Raw genomic sequence first — 21695 nt, forward strand, 5'->3', positions numbered from 1 at the left:
GTTGCTGGCTGTGTGACGTCCAACGTGGAGGCACTGGACAGCTGCTGGTGAACACGCAGGGGTGCTCCTCTGAATAGCTGTGGGATTATTTTCAGTATTAGAACTTTATTCTTGTGTGTTTGGAAGTAAAACGAGTGATTTTGATAGAAAGATTAGTTATATGTCCTAAAGAGACTGGTTTTGAATATGGCATTGTGCTAAGCTCAGTGGTGGAAGCGTGCATTACAGTCTCTTCTCTGAAAGGACTACAGGCCACTCGAGGACAAGCAAATGCCCAAGAAGAGGTAAATAAACAAATGCAAGCAGTAAACATCTAGGCTCCAAAGAAAGGGTTCAGACGGAGGATCCCATTTCTAGCTGAAATAGAATCCTCATGAAAACTTAGCTATTTTTAAAAACAGCAACAGCGTAGAACTGATTTACTGAGCCATCCCCACATTTCTCTCCTTTCTACTTCAGCCCTAGATGATCAGAAGTCAACCTTGAAGGTGTCTGCTTCAGACTGTATATTATAAACAGATTATTATAAACTGTGTATTATTATAGGAAATCTTTTGTGGGGGGTAGCAGGGATCGAACTCAGGACCTTGTGCTTTAGAGGCAGAAGGCAGCACCACTGAGCTGAATCCCCAGCCCTACACATTGTGTATCATAAACCCTCTTGCTGGGTATGGTGGTGCACACCTATAATCCCAGCATTAGAGAGGCTGAGGTAGGAGGATTACTAAAAGTTTGAGACCAGGCTGAGCTATATAGAAAGACCCTATCTTTTAAAAACACAAAACAAACCTGCTCTCTGCTCACACAGTTCCTTCCTAGACAGGGGTGGTGCTTGGCAGTATATCATCAGTTGTGCTTGCTAGGCCAAGAACTAATACTGATCTCCAAATGTGTGGTTTGATCAGATTCACAGTCTGAGAATGAGGCTTCACCAGTGAAACGTCCCCGACTACTGGAGAGTACCGAGCGGTCTGAGGAAACCAGCCGATCTAAACAGAAGAGCCGGCGTCGGTGCTTCCAGTGCCAAACCAAGCTGGAGCTGGTGCAGCAGGAATTGGGATCGTGTCGCTGTGGTAAGCGTCTCCGCAGGGTACGGTGGAGATTACACCCTTACACCCTATCCAGCACAGCTTTGGAGCTTATCCCAAAGGGGCTCGCGTCCTCCTTTCCTCCCCGGAAGATTAAGACTGCAGGGTTCTCACCTCCATCTCCTCTCACACAGACAAAAACCCAAAAACAAAAGAAGCATTCCCCAATTGCTCTTTGACATACTGAGTTACTTTATCACTACTCTGTGCTTTCAGTGTCTCCTTACCCCTTATGTAACTCTGGTTTCTTGTATTCATCACTTAAAAAATGACCCACATCAGGAAATGTGGGATACAAACCAAAACTTTCAGGTATTAAGTTAGTATTGAAGGAGTGTCTTAATATTTATGATAAATAAAAGAATTTTCCCTATATCCCCTTCTAGATTTGATTAGAAAATTATTTTCTTTAAACTGTAATTTAGCTAGTGAGTTAACACCTGGAATTACTGTGAAAGTAACCTTTCCTCTTGATTCTCCAGTGTAATACCACCTCTTGGGATTGCTGCAGAAGGTTTAAAACTTTATGCCTACTCATAGTGGAACAAAACTTGGAATTCAGCCCGTGTTCTTACCATGTCGTAGCGGGGTAAAATTGTGTAAATCCATTATTTTAGTCCGATGCACATTTTTCTTGCTCCTGTTTTTATTTCCTGATTTTAAAGTGTGATATTATAAACTTACCCTGGGAACAGAGCTGTCATCAGGCCGACTTTGCACCTGGCTCTAGCTTCTGAGAACCCGGTGTCTCTTGTTAGCTTTAGAAGCCCCCTTTCACCTCGAGGATGGCCATGGACCACCCACAAGTGTGGTGGTGGTCGTGGTGAGGCCTAAACTCCCTGGAAGTTCTCTGTCTTAAGAGTTAGCCTTTGCTGCTCCTGTCCCTCAATTGTCTGCCCTTTGGAAATGGCCAAGGTGGGGGGAGTGCTAGCGTATGGGAACTAAGTGGGAACACTTGCTCTGGAAAGACCAGGTGTCTGTCTGTCTGTTACACTGTTGTGTGTGTGGCTCCACAGGGTTAGAAGCACATGTTCAACTGTAGGAGCAAGGAGCACTTGGGAGATGTCTAGGGAAGTATGGACTCTTTCAGGGCATTCGCTACACAGTTAAATGCTTATGGGAAAGTGTAAAGAAGAGGGTTAAGGTAAGTGGTAGGAGCAGAGCACTAGTTAGCAGTTTTCAAATTTCAGTTGTCTCATGCAGGTGGTGTGGTCCAAGTGAGGCCAGAACCTTGTGCTTAGGCTGTGTTTTAATTCTTAGGTCAAGGATACTATGGTTAGCTAAGGAAGCTGTAAGCCCTGATAGTAACCAACTTGGCCCCGTACCGAAGGGTCTAATCCTTTGAGGTCTGTGAATTCTTGCTTCCATGTTCATGAATGATTGGAGAATTTCAGCAGTTCAGTTTCTTAGCAGTGTTGTGAAACCTCCTGGACCTTTTGCCTGTTTGCCTTTATAACATAGGTTTTGGTTATTGCTCCTCAGAATTGTGGGATTTTTCTGTACCTTATGTTCTCGTTGCTTTCTTGAAAGTAACTGAATCGTGGGTATTACACAGGATTTGCCATAGCAGATGAAGCTGTTGGTCCATCAAGCGTGCTGTCTTGCCTCTGGCAGTGGCTGATGCTTCCTCTCCTGGTCAGACCCATGAGAATTGAGCGTAGCATTGAGACCCTGAGGTGGTATAAATGAGCTTCCCAGTTTACCTTTCACCTTTGACCTAATCTCCCAAGGTCCAGGTACCCTGCTGAAAAAACCCAGAAGCCGTTGTTAGATGACTTCTTGTGTCCTCAGTGAAGCCAGCTTTGACTATCAAACTGTCTGGGCTTACTTTGCCGTGTGCTTCATCCATGGGTGGGAGGCTATCTGTTTGCCACAGAATTGCATTCTTTTTCAGTGAACTAACGCTTGGTTCAGTCTTGTGCCCAATTCTGAGAGTCTACTTAAGGGAAATTTGGCTTTTTTGTTGAGGAAGAAAGCTCTGCGCTTTCGTTAGATGGAGGGAGCCCTCTCAGAGCAAGAGCTGAGAGTTAGTTTGGTCTGCAAAAGTCTTAAACTATGGGTCCAGCGAAATGACCGAGTCAACTGCCACACTTTAAAAAATGAAGGACAGGAGTGGGGCATACACCTGTGAGACTGCTTTTGACAAATAGCTCTTAGGCTTCTCCTGTGTGCCTGCTTGGCTCTATCGAGGAGCGGGTAAGTTGCATGGCTATTTCCTTGAGGATGCACGAAGTGTTGGAGAGACAGACATTAACGGCCTTGAAAGGTTTTGGGAAGGAGGGGACCACAATCATTCACTACTGAAAGTGAAGACTCAGGAAGGTGGTTTGAACTCAAACAGAACACTTCTTCGCTGGAGAAAATCTCTTTTTATACAGATCCACAATCTTCCATCCCCCTTCCACTCTGTACATGTTATTAACTGCTGACAAGAAATTCACATCTCATAAATAATGCTTAAGAGCCATTGCTATATAAATTGAATGTGTTATGAATTGTGATGGGCCTTTTTGTAGCATTCGATGCCTAGAGCAGGAAGAACAGAGGATGTCGTTTTCATTAATTTCTAATGAGGTGCCAATTAAAGGCAGGGAAGATGCTCCGAAGGGAAGAGTGGCCCGAGGTCCCCTGAATCCTCTGCCTGGGGCTGTCATCCAAGCACTGGCAGTGAAGCCTCCTCTAGAAATTCCATTAAATTACAGTCTCATCGAGAGCACACACAGACACACACAGACACATTCAGCCTCCCTTTGATCTTCAAAAGAGCAATTTGTAAGGCGAGTTCTGAGCCTTCTCACATAGGGGACAGCTATAGGTGATAGGAATTGTTAATTGCCAAGGCACTCCATGGGCTTTCAGTAAGAAGGTGAATTTTGAAGATGAATTCTCCTCTGCCTCACTGTGGCTAGATAACCTTTACATCAACAATGCCAAAGGTAACACCTTCTTCCTGTGAAATCTTTCCAGGTGCCAATTAGAAAAGGCATGTGGTGTGGCTGGGGTGATACCCTGCATCCTAGGCATCTTCAACAGTTTAACTCCTGAAGACAGCAAACCATTGCATACAATGGATTTGTTTCATTTTCCAGTTTTGGGCAGACTGATGAGCTCCTCCTTGTGTGAGTCTTGTCTCCTGCAGGGCCGAGAGAGGACGCTCTTCTGCATCTGGCCGCATCATGGCCATGCAAATGCTGTCCCCTCTCAGCAGACCTTGGGTGATTCACACAGCATGGGTGCTGCTGCTCAGAACCACAGAATTAATTTTTAAAACCAGTCTAAGAACTTTGCATAAGTTTTCGCGTATTTTCAGTGGATGGTGACTTCACGGAGTGTATTCGATGCAGTCCCTTTTGGGACAGTCGGCTTTACTGGCCTCACGAGTAATCTGACTTTCTTTACTGTTTTCCACGTTTCTGTGGCCGGCGCCTCTGGAGTAGTCTGTCATTCCCAGGAACTTCTGCCTATCACTCACTGTCTGACCCGATTCAGGAAGCGTTTTTGAGCTGGCTATACATGAAGCTTTTTGCTAGGTTTTGTGGAAAATTCAGGGGCTAGAAATACAGAGTCGGCATCGCAAGACCCTTTTGTGCTTCACTTTTCCTTGTCCTTGCCAACACTGAATAGTGTCAGTCCTTTAACTTTCAGTACTGTATTTCAGTCTCAAGTACCGGGTGTGTGCGCAGATGTCTCCTCCTGATATATTAACTTGAATTTCCTTAATTTCTAGTGATGTTGGGCATGTTTTTCATGTGCTTTTTGGCTATTCATTGTTGTTTTGTTTTGTTTTTGGTACCGGGATCTAACTGGGGTCCTTCTGCTTGTGAGGCAGGTGGCACCACTGAGCTAAGTCCCCAGCCCTGGCTATTCATCTTTATAAGAAATCGGTTCACATTGAAATATTTTGCCCCTTGCTTTACTTTTTTTTTTTTAATAAACAAAAAGACTTACAGAATTGTTAACAAAATCCAACCCATAAATAATATCTTTCCATATATTTGGGTTATCTTTAATTTCTCAGCCATGTTTATATTTTCACTGTTTTATTAAATAAGGTATTTTCATTTTTTGTTTGTGCTGTAAATGGAACTTAAAATTTTTATTATCAAGTTGTTCATTGCTGCCTCTTAGAAATGGTTGATTTTTGTTTGATTGTTTATCCTGTAACCTGGCTAAATTTAGTTCTCCATGATTAGGATTTTGTACATCTATAATCACATCGTCTGCAGCTCTCAGCAGTTTTTTCCTTCCCAGTCTGTGTTCCTTTTCTTTCTCTTGGTTTTTTGTACCTTCGTTATAGTGTAGAGAAGTTGAGACTTTGTTGCCTGTCTTTGATCTTAGGTTGAAATCCTTCAGTCTCTCACCAGTATCTATGGGAGAGTGCCAAGTTTTCCATTTGTCCCTAACCCTGGCAAATCTGAAGTTACAGATGAAGAATACATTCTAAGGAAATGTGGGTGGGAAACCTTCAGATACGGTCTCCAGAGGCAGCTGACTTAGCCCAGGGTGAGCTACCACATGCTGTACAGCAGGCCGCCAGGGCTGAGCCTTGCCTGCCCGGGGTCCTTTCTGTGGGCAGCTGAAGCGTTTTCCGTTCTTTATAGTCACATGTCCCGGAGGCCTCGACCTGAGAGTTGCTCTGTCTTCTTCAAACCAGTGTCCTAGTGGACACACCAGGTGCTGTTGGAGGTTAGCTCTGCAAACCTAGTGTTGGGACAGCAGGGACAGTCTCATACAGGAACGCTGGATTGGACTAATTGTTTTCTCCGTGTTTGCTGTCAGGAGATCCTCAGAAATTCTGGGTGTTTTTTAAAACAAAACCTTTCTTCACCTGGTGATCTCCTCCCGAGACTGCTCAAGTCTCATCTTCTGGTTGGCCTCTGCTGATGTATTGCTCTGAGCATGTTGAAATTGTTTATCTGTCTCCAGACCCTCAGCACTGCAGGGCAGGGACCGTGTTGTGCTCTTCTGCAGTCTCACACTCAGCTGCAGTGCTGTGTACAGTGATGCTTAGTAAACGCGTGAGCAGACTGAGAATCAGGCATCATTACCGTGAGGAACCTCTGAGTGAAGGAAAAAGATTGGCTTCATTGAGCACCTACTATATTCTGGGTGCCTGCCCTTGTGTTTGACCCTCATAAAAGCATTGTTGAGTGAATGGTACTTTAAAAATTTTTTTGACCAATTGATTGTAATATTGGGGACTGCATACCAAGCTATATCCCAGACCTTTCTAAAAGTTTTTTATATTAAGGCAGAGTCTTGCTAAGTTGCCTAAACTGGGCTCGAACTTGATTCTCCTGCCTCATCCTCCCAGAATGCTGGAATTACAAGTGTGTTACCACCACGCTAGGCCAGTATCTCAATTTTTACATAGATGAAAGCTCAAGGTTTGAAGTGACTTAGGCACAAAGGAAATACTTGAGGTGTGAGCCCAGGATCCCACTACTTTTCCATGACTCCGGCTGCCCCCCTGGGTGCCCCTAAACAGCAAGATGACTGCAGCGTGGGGCGCGCACATTTTCAGCTCTGAGGAGCTTGGCCCGGTCCTCACCACTTCCCCAGTTCAGAGTGGTAAAAATGGGTGTGGTCCCTGTGAGAGCGCTGCAGAGTCACTCTGGTGCACTGCTGCAGCTACTGCCCATGTGGCACCTGTTACCACGTCTCCACAAGGTGCTTCTTGAAGGGCCGGGGATTTAGCTCAGCGGCACCACACCTGCCTCACAAGAGCAAGGTCCTGAGTTCGATCCCCGGTGCCAAAAAAAAAGATGCTTCTTGAGGATGGGGGGGTCACAGCATTGCCATCTTTCTGCCTCCTGCAGCACCTGGGAATTTGAGGCACGGTGGCATTTCACTGTTCGTTCCATTCATTTATTTTCTCCTAAAGGTGAATTCACGTCCTCCTCGTCTGTGAATCTTGCCTCTTCCAGGATAGCTTGTGCAGTTGACTTCTCCTTGATGGCCGGATTTAGTACACATTGCCCAGTGTATGGATTTTATTTGCACTTGACTTCTTTCTTTGTTTCTTGTAACCCTCAGCTGTTTTCCTCTCTGTGCATCTCTAGCTGTCTTTAAAGGCAGGAGGCAAGGACCAGTGCCTTCTTTTTACTCTTCTGTTCCACCCAGCCTCTAGAGGAGCTCTGTAAACAGTGCACAGATGACCAGTAAATACTTGTGACTCCTGGGTCTGAGAGCTTCTTGCTATCTCTGGACTGACAGCCCAGTCCTGTGTTTATTAGACAGGATTTCTACAGCACCTCTCCTGAGAAGAACGGAATCAGTGAAGTTTGTTTCTGCTTCTAGATAAGCAGAGCAAGGGCTTTGAGATGAGCACGTGACACCTCCTCCTCGTCCATGCTGGAGCCACGTGGGCTCCAAGACTGCCTCACCACTTCGCATTTCACCACGTTACTGGCGGCTCGGAGGCCACAGAAAATTGTATGGCAGGGAGCAGTGACCTGCACTGAAGCCAGTGTCACAGGAAGGAAACTTGTAGTGGGGGCCGCGGCTGTCTTGTAGAACATGGGAGTAAAGAAGGCCAACTTTCCAGGCGGTGTTCTGAGTTGTTGGCGCTGTCATGCAGTGGCTGGTATCGTGAGGCACCAGAACTTCTCCGTTTCTGAGAGTCAGGCATTCTCCTAGGGAGCTGGATCTCTGGGACAGGACCCACTGAGAGCATTACAGGTGGGGCATGCCCAGAGATTCCAAAGGAACCGGCCCCAGGTAGGGTGACAAGTGGCATTCTCCTAACTGGTGAGAAAAGGAGCCACCACACCTTAGGAGTGGGTGCCTGAAACACTGGAACATATTGGAGCAAACTTGGGGGCAAAAATTCCCTGCAAATGGTGGTTGTGTCATCCCGGTAGTTCATTGGAGAATTTCCTAACATAATTGGACCACCTGGCTTCTCTCGGATTTGCTCACCTTTCCACCTCTCCTTGTTGGTGCACGCCTTACTCCCATCCCTGCCGGACACATGAGCTCATCTCGGAGAGGGGGCTCTGCAGGCAGAAGAGAGGCGTCCTTGTCACAGCATCTCCACGCCTGCCCCAGGCCTGCAGCCCAAGACTCCTTGATCAGATCAGGAGTGAAGGTGACTAAGGCACTGTGAGTAGAGGGAAATCGATGTTGTGGAGATTGAGGATGAAACAGAGTAGAGGAGGACTAGCGACGTCAGGGAGCGCAGGAGGCTGGAGATGGAGGTCTGATGGTGGGGCTTGGGGGTCCACTGACACCACAGGGCAGTGACTGGCTACAGTGCCAGCCCCTGACGCTGGGAGGGGCCGCTGCTTACTCTTATCTAGGATTTGAAGGATGTTGTGTTTGTTGTCACCTGTGGCATTGACAGGTAGAGCCATATGTGCTGTCTGGTTTATTGCTGCACCCCTAACACTGTGTGTGGGACGTAGTTGGAGGGAGAGGTACAGAGAGTACCCTCCTTGGCTCCAGGGACCTCTTTGGACTTGATCCTCAGCCTCACCAGATGGTGCATACAGCAGAGTGTGCAGTGCTGGCTGGGAGACCAGGAGCCAGTCGTGTCTGGCCTTGGGAACTCTCCCTCCTGGACTCTTCCACTGCAGCTCCTGCCCTGTGTGCTCTGAGGCAGGCCTGCTTCACTCACTGCGACAAGTCCTCCTGGGAGAGCTTGGGTGATGACCCCATGCCGGGGGCAGATGCTCTCCTCCAGCCAAAGTTTCAGTTAAGTATTGGCCAAGATACTTGGTTTTGCTGCCCAGGAATTGAGATCTAGGCTATTAGGGAGGTGGCTGCCTCCGTGACAGACAGGTCCACTAGAGTGCTGGGGTTACAGGTGCGTGCCGTGTGTCAGCCCACTGCCCTGGGAGGTGGCAGCTGTCAGTGGGGCTTGTGTCTCCTGAAGACTGATACACGGTGGGTGACGTGCTGTCTTGCAGTCTGTCTGTTCCACCATGTTACAGACTAGCCCAGGATGCAGGAGGCAGTCGTAGATTTGCAAATTCAAGAGTCAGGTTTATGGTAATGGTCTTGTACCAATTAAATTGAGCTGTACTGTTACCTGGGATTGATTAATTGTCCATAGAATCTGGAGTAACTGACCAAAATACCAAGGTAGGGTGGAGGAGTGTGTCAGTAGAGCCTGCATAGCTGTCTTCACTTCTTCGTATCTGTATCCAGCTCCTTTATGATCACAGCTGCAGCAAAGTTTCAGTTCCAGAAGAGCATCTAACGCCATCTTGGATGTTCCTGGGCTGCCTCTCTCAGTGAGCTCAGCAAATATGGGCTGCTACTCATACAGCACCAGAAAAGTATAATTAGGCAAGTACATTTGCTAGTGCAAAAACTAGGATATATGCAAAGCCAGGCAGTAATAGTTTTTAGTTGCCCCTGCCACGCCCCTGTTCACGCAGGTAACTGGAAATAGACCCATTGGAGCAGAAGTTTCCTGGAGTAGGAGGAGAGACAGTTACTGGCATTAAGCATTCTTCATTGCTAGATGCAACTTTCTTCTCCTTACAAGGAATCAGCTGTTAACTAAATAATTTCTTTCTGTAATCTTTACTGAACTGTAGAAGAGCAAAGAATAAAACCACGAGTCCCTAATTTCTTGGGTAGCATAAACAACAGAACAGATATGGAAAATCGTCTCTGGTAGGAGCTTTCTGAGGCAGAAAGCCAGCCAATGTGGCTGGAACAGGGGGACAGTTGGGGGCTTGTAGACCTTTGCAAGGAGTTTGATTATTATTCTAAACATAGTGGGAAAGCATTGAGGGGTTTTAAAGTAAAGGAGTGACATGATCTGATTTACATTTTTAAAATACCCCTCTGGGAGAGAAGCAGAAATGCTTGTGTATGCATAGACTCTCAAGAATACATAAAAACTGGTGGCAGTTGTTGCTTAGCTTCTGGGGAGGGTAACAGAGAATGACATGAGAGACTGACTTTTTGCTGAATATTATTTTATACAGTTTGAATTTTATTATATTCATATAGTCCATTATTCAAACAGTAATTAACAGGTGTGACACAGTTACATCTTGGGTCAGTTATCCTTGAAATAAATGCAGTAACCCCAGGCCCCCTCTTAAGCGCTGCACGGGGAGTGCCTGGAGAGTAGCCAAGACAGAAGTGGGGCTGTAGTGAGCCCTGGTGCCACCACCAGCCTCACTGTATCTTGCCCTGCTGGCCTGCTTCCTGATGGGTCAGCATGTGGAGTTCATTCCTGCCACAGGACCTTTGCATGTATTGCAGACAATGGCATATTCAGGACATTGTATAGAGAGAATCTGATAAAGGCAGTGTAAGGACTAAAGAGAAGAACTATAGAGAGCCTGGGTTTGACTGGAACACAACTGGTTGGATATTTTACCATTGGTCAGGGCAGGGAAGGTTAAGAGATGAACCAACATAGAAGAAAGTTGCATCTAGCAATGAAGAATGCTTAATGCCAGTAACTGTCTCTCCTCCTACTCCAGGAAACTTCTGCTCCAATGGGTCTATTTCCAGTTACCTGCGTGAACAGGGGCGTGGCAGGGGCAACTAAAAACTATTACTGCCTGGCTTTGCATATATCCTAGTTTTTGCACTAGCAAATGTACTTGCCTAATTATACTTTTCTGGTGCCCTATGAGTAGGAGCCCATGTTTGCTGAGCTCACTGAGAGAGGCATAGGGGTTGAGAGGATGAAGACACAGTTTTGAATGTGTTGTGCTTGAAATTCCTACCATTCAGTTGCGAGTGAGGTGTTTGTCAAGTAGGCAGCTGATTTGAGGGGAAGAATTTGTGGGTGGAAATACAAATTCAGGAGGCATCACCATTGAGATTCTACATGAAGCCTTGGATCGGGATGCATTTGCTTCAAGGAGTGAACATGAAGGTGAAATGGAAGAGGATCCCAGCCTGAGGCAGCTCTTAGAGAAGCCACAGAGTCCAAGAAGGGGCAGCAGGTGAGGTGGGGAGAAGTAGCAGTGATGCTGCAGAGGCGGGGAGTGGGCGGTGCCATCGAGAGCTTGGGTGAGGGCGGTGGGGTGGCCATTGGGCTCTTACTGGCCTTAGCTTATCCCCTGGGGTGCAGGGAACACATTGTCTTTGCAACTTCTTGTGCGTTCACTTGACCAAAATATTTTGAGTGAATTAAGCTTGTATCTAGGTATAAGGGATGTGTGATAAAGTACACAAATATTTAATTTGTGTTGATGCAGTAAGTATCAGGCAGACAAATTGAATGAGAAAATCACCCAGGCGAACCGGCACGCAAGCATGTGATGGAGCCCTTCCCTGGTCTGAGGGTCTAAGGAGCTCTCTGGAGAAGCAACAGGGAAGTTGAGGCCTGCTGCGTGAGGGAGTTCATTAGGAGGCCGGGTGTCCGGAGCACAGTACAGGGAGGGCGAGGGCACAGGGGGGCAACAGAAGCAGCCAGGGATATGGCTCTGCTGCAGCAGTGCTGCTTTTATTACAATCAGTGGGGAACCGTTAAGGATTGAACACAGGGCGGCGGTCACCATGGGTGGCGTCTGTCCAGCCTCCATCACTGCTGGAGGAAGTCAGGTCTGGTGTGGGGTGGCCACCTGGGAGGAGTATTGCAGCTGCCTTGGCAAAAAGACACTGGTGACCCTTTGATTTGGTGGTGGCAGAAATGGGAAGGAGAGAGTGGATTTGATTTTTGGAAATAAAAGTCTCAGGACTGATTGAAGGCAAAGACAGGCAGAGACGTAACAGGGAGGACCCCAGGTGTGTGGCGTGTGCCGCTGGCTGTAGGGTGGTCCAGTTCTCCTGGAGTGGGAGGCACTGAAGGAAAAGCAGTTGGCAGGGAAAGTAGCAAGTGTCTCTGTTCTGGATTTCTCAGAAGCCTGGGATAGTCCAGATGCCACGCACTAACGTTACTCAGTACAGAGGTCCGGGGCACAGAGTTCAGTTGCAAGATTGTGTACATATATAGTAAGAATTTTAAGTCTTGGAGGACATTGTTGGGTAGGCCAAAAGAGGGCCAGGCTCTAAATAGTTCTAACTTTTCGAGGACAGTCCGTGAGTTGCTCCCAGAGGAGGAGGAAGATGCGCTAAGTGGGTACCCCAGAACCACAGGGGCAGCCACCTGGTCTGTTGCTCACGTGGTCCTTGGACTTTGCCATCTTCAGCCTCCATTCGTCAGGTGTTCAAACCTAGATTGTAGTTACTCGGTGCATTCGGTTATCTGAGCCTCTACACCCTCACCAGCAGGCGAAGTGGGACTAGGGTATGAGGTTAGCTCCTTCCATGTGAAACACTAGGCTGTTGATTTAGTGGGAAGTTTAACCAGAGTCCGCAATCTGACTTCAAATTTGAGCTCACATCTGCAGCTAGAACATTTTTCTGCTACTGTATAAGCCTCTTCTCCTCCAGGGGTGGTGTGTTTCAGTAGCTAACTTTTTTTTTTCTTGGTACCAGGGACTGAACTCAGGACCTTGCTCTTGCAAGGCGGGCATCAGAACTACAAAACTAAATCCCCAGCCCCTTAAATAGACCAACTTTAAACACCAGGAATCAAGTAACCAGCTTTTCTCTGCTCGTCCCTTCCACCCCAGTAAATGGACAGTAGAAATTGTGGGAGTTGGGACTTTCAAGCTCAGATTGTGAAACTAGAGAAAGGCCTGCGTACAGTCTTGAGCTCCTTAGAATGACCTTTTTGAGTGATTGTGTTGAGAACAAAAAGCATGTAAAGAGAAGCACGTAAAATGGTGCCTGTGACGCTGGCGTGGCTTGGGTGAAAACACAGACTATTTGCGGAGCGTCTGCAGCCCCCGTTCCCTCACGTGTTCCCTCACCCATCCTCTCTGTAGCTCCCAGCCCAGCATCTCGGGGAAACACGCAAGCTGCTTGACACACCAGGACGTGACCAAACTTGGAAACACACATGCTGTGCCTTTGCTCGAGAAGAAGGGCTGATGGATTCTCCGCAGAACCTCTGGAGGCACCCCACAGGGGCAGAGAAGCTGCTCTCTGCCGTCCTTGGAAAGTTGTGTCCCTTTCACAATGTCCCCAACCACTGGATTTTTTTCCCAGGCTGGCTTGTGTAGTAGTCTTAATATATTTAAATCAAGTTTCTCAAAAATTTGCATATCTTCCACAGAAACGTACACGGAGCTTGTCACTTAGCATGCATTTACAGTCCGTAAAAACAGGTTGTGGAGAGGGAGACAGGAAACCTGCGACTCACGTGTTAAGAGCAAGATTTCCATGTTCACTCTCCTTTGTTGGCAGAGGCTTCTTGAAGGAGAAGGGCATGGGAGTGCAGACCGGGAGCTGGAGGCAGTGGACAGGGCAAGCCACGCGGGGCGAGGAGGAAGGCCAGAGCCAGGAAGCCAGCGCACAGCGCCAAGGTCAACCCCACCAGGAGGACTGACCCAGGAACCCGCAGCCTCCCTGAGCTGGAGCCTCACAGGCATTGTTCTTTAATGCCCATAATAGCCCCAGCTTCACAGCGCACAGCTGAGGCTCTGAAGGGTTCAGTGCCTGCTCTCGGTGACGGTGACGGAGCTGCCCCGCGTGCGCGTGTGTGGAAGGAAAGGCCAGCAGGGAAGGAGTGGGAGAGGGTCTGCCTCCAGGCAGAGGGTCTTTCTCCTTCCGAGAGGAAGTGTGGCTTTCCCAGTCTCCGCTCCCCAGCTGCGTTGCCACTTGGATGAGCTGGCTCTGGCCTGCAGAGGTGCTTCCAGGGACAGTGAAGAGGCTGCGCTTCCCTGGGGAGTCTTGTGCCGGAGACTGGCAGCTGAGTGACCCCAGGCTGTACCTTCTGCTGCTCCTGGGTGGGAGGGACAGTCCTTTTGCTTTGCAGCTGTTTTGTAGGCAACTGCTTCATTTGAAAAGATAATCTTTTAAAGGACACACACACACACACACACACACACACACACACAGTAAAAGGAAGGCCATACAAATCAGATGGCTGCTGAAAGGAGGCTGAGATCACCCAACAACCAGAAACATCCTCCTGAGAGCCACATAGATTGCTAGGTCACTGGACCTCAAACTGCCCAGCCAGCAAGAGCTTCATGCGGCTTGCTTTCAGCTACCAAAATGAAGTGGGGTTTGAAAGAGCAAGGTATAGTGGCAAAACCTGCCTTGAGTCCTTTTCTCTTAGTACTGTTTAAATATATGTTCGTCTCTAGTGGGGGCAGCCAGCTACCTCCTTTTTCCTATGCGTGCACCCAGTTAAGGGCTTGCTTGGGGGAAGACGTCTCATCACGGCACCCTTCGTTGTATAGGTACCCTGTTCCCTCCTGTAGGTGACAACAGTAGGCCTTGCTTGGGATGTGTTGTGGGAGGCTTGTTCTCTGTCAGGGGAAGCCAGGGCCACTTCAGTGAGTGACAGAAGGGGCCGTCGTCCGGGTAGGGCAGACCACTCCTCACAGAGGAGAGGTGAAAAATAACAAGGGGCTTTTTGCAAGCACAGGGCTGCCTAGGCCAACAACAACAAAGGACACCAGCAGGGGAGCTGTTCCCATCCTTTTAAAGTGGCAGGTGGACAAGACGCACGGCAGGCTTTGTTAGCCTGGGCCTGGACCTGGGTTTCTTTCTTGCTGCCCTGCTCTTTGTGCCATGTGCCTGCGCCAGGAAGGACCAGTCACCGTCGAATGCGTGTGGCTGCTTTGAGCTGTGCTGCCTTCTGCCACGCTGCTTGTTGTATCAGTTAGCTTGTATGCAGCTGGTATTTTAACTCTGATTGATTTGAGGGATTGATTACTTCTGTTTTAGAGCTATCTGTGCGGGTTTGTGGCTTTTATTAACTTGTGAAGGAGTAGAATGGGCTTTTCTAAATTGCAACTTCTCCCTCCCTCTGAGAGACAGATGCCCAGCATGGTGGTTCACTGTAGGTCTGATTCTAGAGCCCTGGACAGCCGACCTCTGTCCATCTCTTCTCCAGCCCTGCAGTGCACTGCATCGGCCAGTTCACTGAGCCGGGATCAGTTCTGATTCTTGCATTGTAATAATCTCCCCTGTACATGAGAAGCCAGGGGCGGAGGAGGATGTAAAGTCTACACACTGCATCCCTGCAACACCTGCAGCTGCTCTGCTAGTACCATGGGCCTGATGAAATAAAATGCATTCAGGTCTGTTGGTACCTTTCTGTGCTACACATTCTGCCTTGGGCATTGGGTCAGCAGATGTGGTGTAATCTAGGGATTGCTGCTGGTTGGACCATAAACGGCTACTGCTTTCCAGCAGGCTTCCCATAACCACCTGCTGTTTCCAGCGTGTACTTACAAATGAGCTGTGAGGTCAGCGAGCTGTCCTGGGCAGTGAGAACTTTCCCCTTGCTGCAAGGGCACGACTCCTCTCCACGAGCTTGCCTGGTCGTTCTGGACACACCGGCCCGGCACATTGGTTTCTTAGATAGCAAGCGGTACCTGTGAATGAGTCGAGGTTTGGAGGTGGCCCCAGGGAGCGTTGGGAGTTTCATAGGTTCTGGGGGCCGCGAGCATCTGCACGGTTCCCTGCCCTGCCTTGGACCTGGATGTCCGGTGTGGTCTCGGCTCCACACTGCACCCAGCGGGGCACCAGGGGCCCTTGGGCAGCGCACGGCAGAGTTGGGGTCAGTGCACCGCCACCACACCTCACCACACACCAGCTCCTCAGTCCCCGTGGCTGATCAGTATTTTTAGGTTCTGCTTGAACCTTTGAGAATTTGAAATTCAGATGAGCAAGAAAGTGTAAAACATTTCTTGCAATCGAGGTGAAAGCACAGAGCAGCTGGAACTAGGCCCGCCCCGATCTGTGGCTTTAATAAAATAGACACTTGAAGGAGCCTCCTGCATGGGGGAGTCTGCAAGAAAGCAAGTATTTAATTAAACTCTAAAAGTGTCTAGAACTTCCCAGTTTTGCCAAGTTTAAGTGGTTCTTTTTACTCCAAGGAAACCAACAAGCATTTGTGTCAGGTAGGGATTAAATAAAAATGTCAAAGGCTCAAATTGGATCGTGAATTTTGGCATCACTTTGTCTCCCTCAGATGCTCCGTGATGAAGGATGTTTGGCGTGGAAGGAAATGCTGGCCTTGGGGGTGAGGGGCCGGACCTCAGCCAAGGATAGGAGCCCACCTGGCTGGTTCTTACAGTGGGCTCCTTGCCACACAAGGGCGCAGACCTCCTTCAGGCTGGGCTGGGCAGCTCCCGGGGGTGTGGTCTGCTTTGGTGGGAAATCCTGTTACAGCTTCCGCAGCACGTGGTGCAGTGTCGAGGCATTTTAGCTGCAGAGTCCCTCAATATGCGATGTGGACTTAGTCACAAAACCCTCCACCTTGTATACACAGTGGTGAGGTGTAGCTGTGGGTGAGAGCATCTGAATGAACTGCGTAAGTCTCGTGCTGGCTTTAAAAGCTATAGGGTCAGGTCAGAAGTTTGGTTCCCATGAAATGAGTGATTTTAGAAATCTGGTCGGGCTGCTGGGAGTCTTGGAAGAATGAGCCTGTGTTCTGCCCGGTGCGTGTCCAGGCACCTTTCCTCCCGGGCACCTCACGTCCATGTGCCAAGGCCCCACATCTGCGCAGGGGGGCTCAGTTACACGTGCGTTAGGCCCACGAGTGGCCTCTCTGTTCAGGGTGGGTGACGACTCTGAACTTCAGACTGAGGTTTGTGTGGCATCTTGTGTGTCTGGTAGTGGCAGAGTCAGGAGAGCCACTGCTCCCCCTTCATTGCCTGCTGTCCCTGGGTTGGCAGCCCCTTCCCGCCTGTCCCTTCCTGGTGCTGCCTCTCACTCAGAGGTCGGAGTGGCAGGTCCCTCTGGTGACCTTCGTGCCGTGGTGGAGGTGCGGTCAGGCCTCCTCCCTCGTGCTCCTCTCCACATCCCCTCCTGTCCAGTGGCAGCCCCGACAGAGGCGGTGGAGAAAAGCTGCAGTCCAGCCGGGCGGGTGGTGGGGCCTCGGAACACAGTGCTTGGAGAGCTGCCGCCTCGCCCTCCCTTTAATGGGTGGTTCGTTCCAAATTGCTCCTCGGTGCCAGCAAGCAGAGATGCCCACACAGTTCTTGAGCATTCTGTGCAGATGGACTCAGAACAGCTCAGACTGCCATACAGGAACTCTGCAGCTTTCTCTTGGGGCAGTATTCACAGAATCCAGTAAGCCTGAGCTCTGGCAGGGAAGGGCTGAGGTTATACCACGTTTCGCTGGCAGATCATGCTTTTGAAAACAGCAGCCCGGCTGTTTTCCAGCTCTCCTGTGGATGAGCACTTTAGTCTTACGCCCAGCCCCATCCCTCCAGAGCACCATGTGCTACATGGCTGTGGTGAGCAGAAAGTACGTTGAAACTGGTTTTAGAATTTTGTGCTGGTGAACAGTGGGGCCATAAGGAGAGGGCAGATATAAGGCTGTAAGGGAGAGGGAGAATTTTAGTTTTCATATATAAATGTTTTAAGTCTGGAGGAAACAGTTGCACGATGCCCTGGGTGGATGTCATTATTCCCCTGATGAGTTCTGGGCACCCCTTCTTCGACCCTCCCTGTAAAGAAACCCGGCTGGTTTCTAGTGAAGTGTCTGGAGGAAGCGCTGAGGCTGGCCTAGGCAAGGCCAGGCCGCATACCTCTCTGTGCTCTCCCGCGTCCGTCCTCGAAGTCAGGAGCAGCCTCCCCTATGCACAGCGGGACCGGACTGTGCCTTCTCCGTGTACGTGTGAGTCTCCAAGCTCGCCAGAATGCCACATGGAGTTCATGCGTTTGCAGTGTTCTGGAGACAAACCTGCACAGGCCAAAAGGAGGATAAAGACACATTCCGCCCAGGGTCCTGTCTGAGGCAGCACACACGCCTCATAGCACACGGAGCAAGTTCCAGCGCGTCACTTCTCTTCGTGAGTCACGCTGACACAGCCTGGGAAGTCAGCCTTCCAGAGCTGGCCTGAGACGCCTCCCAGGGAGTCACAGTGCCGTCTGTTGCCATGGTTACCAGGGCTGCTCACGGTTTTCACTGTTCAGAAGTCCAAGCCAAGTGTCTAACAGGCTCACAACTTACAAAGCAGGAATGGAAATGGACTTTGGCGAGTTGTAGAGTGCCTGGGTGGAGAGAACATCAGCAAGCCTGCCGGCGTTGTCACACTCTCCATTTCCCTTTCTGGAGCTGGGGGAGGCAGCCTGAGCAGTATCGGGTTGGAGGCGAGGGCCAGACTGGAGCCTCTCCTCTTCCTGCCTTTGACCAAGGAGGTGTTGTGCTCACCCAGGAGTGGGCTTAGTTCAGCCAGCACCATTCATCGGGAGCGAAGTGCCTCTGGGACCTTTTCCCGAATCATCCCAGTGTCTACAAGGGAGCGGGTAGCAGGGGTCTTTTTCTCCTCAGTGTGGATGCTGCAGGTACAGAAGTTTGTCAGGATTTGGTGTCAGAAATGTCTACAGACACAGCCCGATGCCATTTGCTCTGAAAGATAATCTTGTTCAGTGGAAGATGCATATTGAGGCTGTGCACGCTTCTGCTGTGAAATCCTTTAGGAGAAAGACAACTGGTGTCCAATATCTTCGTAATGAACTTATCAGTAACTGTAACACATGAGCTCATTAATCTTAACTCTGCTTTTGGACCGAGTGGGAGGTTGGCTTCTCAGGAGACAAGATTTCATCTCTGTTCTTTTCCGTAAACCCAGTCCCAGTTTAGCGTCAGACACGTTGCCCTGCTCTCCCCGGGAAGCAGTTCGTATGTTTCCTTGACAGTGGACCCCCTGGCCAGGCCTGAGCTCAATGCTTCAGAGTAGAGGGTGAGCACTGCCTCCCTCGGGCTGAGGAACGCTGTGTAGATGAAGTGGATGTAAAAGTGATGGCCACTGAATCTTAAACTTTAGGGCCGTTGAAACTTTCATCCATCCTGCCACTCAGTCTTTAGCTTCTGCTGTTCCTCTGAAATCACAGCCTCCACGTCTAAAAACCAAAAGTTGAGGCTGCAGGACGGATATGGCAGCTCGTGGAGGGAGCCGTTAGCCTGGGGGTCCCTGGGGCACACACGGAGAGCACGGTTAGGAACCCATTTGGCTGCCCTTGTGGGCCTGCTCCTGTGGACCTGGGCTAGGAGGGTGGCAGGTGCTCTCCACACCCATGTGTCGGTGGGCGGGAACGGGCTACTAGTTCTCGCAGGCCTGTGTTCCCCTCTGTCCTCTGATGCTCTCTTCCTTTGTCTGTCACCCCGCTCTGTGACCGCTCTTCAGACTTGTTCTGCTGCTGGTCAGACCAACGTTTCCCTTGGACTTCGGTCCTCCCTCAAGAGGGCCTCAGGCTGCCTCCAGGTGTGGGAGGGCCGAGAGATGGGAGCCCTGAGCGGGGACCTCCACCTCCCACCTCTCGGGGATTTCAGCGTCCAGTTCCTGATGGCAGCTGGAACTCGGTGCCCCTCCTGTTGCCTGCTCCAGGACTCGAAGTCATCCATTCTTTGTCGAGAGCCCCGACTCATGCACACCATCCGCTGGAGCCTGGTTACACAGGGGTAGAATGTAATTTAGGCCACAGTCCTTTCTCCTCCCTCTCTGCCTCCTGGAAATGGTGGGGGTCCTAAAGGTGGATGTTAGGGTTTGTGGGCGCCTGATGGAGTGCTGAGCTGGTAGCTCTGCTTCCCTGCCCGCCAGCCCTCGGGTCCGAGGGAAAGGGCTGTCTCACGGCTGTGGTCCACGTGGACCGGGCAGGTCTCTGAGGACACCGCACCCGTGTCACAGGGTGAGGCCTCAGGAAACCCTGGCAGCCAGAGGCCCTATTGTGACTGCCAGTCACCCCCAGCCCTAACAAGTGTCTCCTCTGCTTCTCCCGCCGCTGCAGGGTACGTGTTCTGCATGTTACATCGCCTCCCTGAGCAGCATGACTGTACATTTGACCACATGGGCCGCGGCCGAGAGGAAGCCATCATGAAAATGGTGAAACTGGACCGCAAAGTGGGGCGCTCCTGCCAGCGCATTGGGGAGGGGTGCTCCTGAAGGCCAGGCAACGACCATCACATGACGCTGTTCGTAGTTCACTAATGTTAGCCTTATTTAGGACGAAGTCAGCCAGACACCTTGTACTGGGCACGCGTCAGACTACAGCCAGTCTGTTTCCTTTCTTTAGCCAGCCATCCTGGTACTGTAGTTTAGGGGTTGATGGTGGTTGAAATTGATTTCTGGCTGGTTACTAAGGTGCCTGCTAGCCATTGTATAAAATTAAAACATGAAGAATATTTTTTTTGAGCATGGCTAGTGGATTTAAAACAACACATACCTGTCACTGCTGGAGTCAAACTTATAAAAAGCCTTAAGCGGAAAGTGTTCCAGATGGAGACTCTGAGTTAATAGAGGAGTAGAAGCTGGTGTTAAAGTTCCCACGACGCATATGGCTTTGCCAGAAGCTCTGTTTAATGTTCGGCCTTTCACCTCTTCACTTGTCCTTAGTCCCAGTAGCCAGGACACCTGGTGGCCACGTGTGCCTTGGCCACAGGAGGCTGCTGACACTGGCCACGTGGCTGGGCTGGGTGGTGGCCTTGCTCTCCCAAGAGCTAGAAATGGGGGGTGGGGGACAGATTCTTACGGAAATTTTTTTTACCTGACTTGCTATGAAAAAGTTCATCCTACAAGAAGAGAAACAATAACCTCACTTTGAAAATTAGCTCGACGAGTCCATGCACGAGACCCATCTCCTACATAGGATCCGTGGTCACGAGAAGCAGCCCCGGTGCCCGACCCCAGTGGCTCTGATTGCCATTTGCCAAGTGCAGGGACCTGGTAGTTGATCAGATAAGGCTCATGGCAGCACAGCGGCTGTGGCCGGGGTCTGCAAATGCCTTTTGCAGCCCGGTTTCTTCACGGGGTTTTTTTTAAAAAAGACATTTCGTAGTCACCAGGCACCAGGTGTGCTGGGGAAGCTGTAGCCCACGCAGCCAGAGCCACTCGCCCCTCCAGGGGCCTAGCGGGTGGTGCTGTGGCGCCCCTCTAGTTTCTATGCAGTCCCATGGTACAGGGGTGGCCAGTCCACCTGCACCATGTGGCACACGCAGAGGGCCGCATGCTTCACCAGCTCCGTGGGCTCGGGTCTCAGCAGTGGTTCGCACCTTGTCCCGAGCCACACCGTGTGGCGGCTGAGGCCAGAGGCTCTTGGGAGGGCAGTGCCTGGCCTGTGCCTCTTCACGTGGGCAGAGACGTGTTCAGTAGCTGCAGCGGCTTGGGCCAGAAGGGGAGAGGGATGTGGACCTGGTTCCCGTGTCAGAGTCATTGCCCTTCAGCCGAGGGTGCCCTTGAAAGCCTGCATCAGGTGGCAAGCGGTGCCCGCGCCCCATCACCAGGTGGGCGAGCGCAGGCGGCTCCTGCAGAGGCAGGGTGGGTCTGCCCACACCGTGCTACTGACTACTTTAACCCAGCAACTTTCCTTTGTACAAAACAACAAACACTTCATCTCTGTCTGCAAATTGACCGCAGAACACCTGCAACCACAAATGTTTTTGATCCGAAATAATAGGAAATCATGCTCTTCCCATCCTCCTCCCACCACACCCTCCACCCCACCAGAGTGGAATCCGCTGCAGAATCTCCAGCCTTAATTCTAGCTTCAGGACCCAGACCAGCGTCTTGCTCTCGGGCAGCCCAGAGCAGAGGTGCCCGGTCTGCCCAGCGTTTACCACTGCTGTCAAGCCACAGCCCTCAGCCACGCCGGCCGTCCTCAGTGAGGGGCCCGCCCAGG

General features: G+C 50.2%; 1 protein-coding gene across 1 annotated transcript in view; it reads left to right on the plus strand.

The window, feature by feature from the left end:
- Zfand3 (zinc finger AN1-type containing 3) overlaps positions 1-21463 on the plus strand; it is a 262726-nt gene extending 241263 nt beyond the window's left edge. Inside the window, exons 5-6 of the mRNA XM_010638851.1 lie at positions 906-1073; positions 19809-21463. Coding sequence (XP_010637153.1) covers positions 906-1073; positions 19809-19963 — 323 coding nt within the window. The 3' untranslated portion in view covers positions 19964-21463. The remainder of the gene's footprint in view (positions 1-905; positions 1074-19808) is intronic.
- Positions 21464-21695: the final 232 nt, after the last annotated feature.

The sequence above is a fragment of the Fukomys damarensis genome, unplaced genomic scaffold, assembly GCF_012274545.1.
Source record: "Fukomys damarensis isolate Sample0158 unplaced genomic scaffold, DMR_v1.0_HiC HiC_scaffold_20, whole genome shotgun sequence".
Taxonomy (NCBI): Eukaryota; Metazoa; Chordata; class Mammalia; order Rodentia; family Bathyergidae; genus Fukomys; species Fukomys damarensis.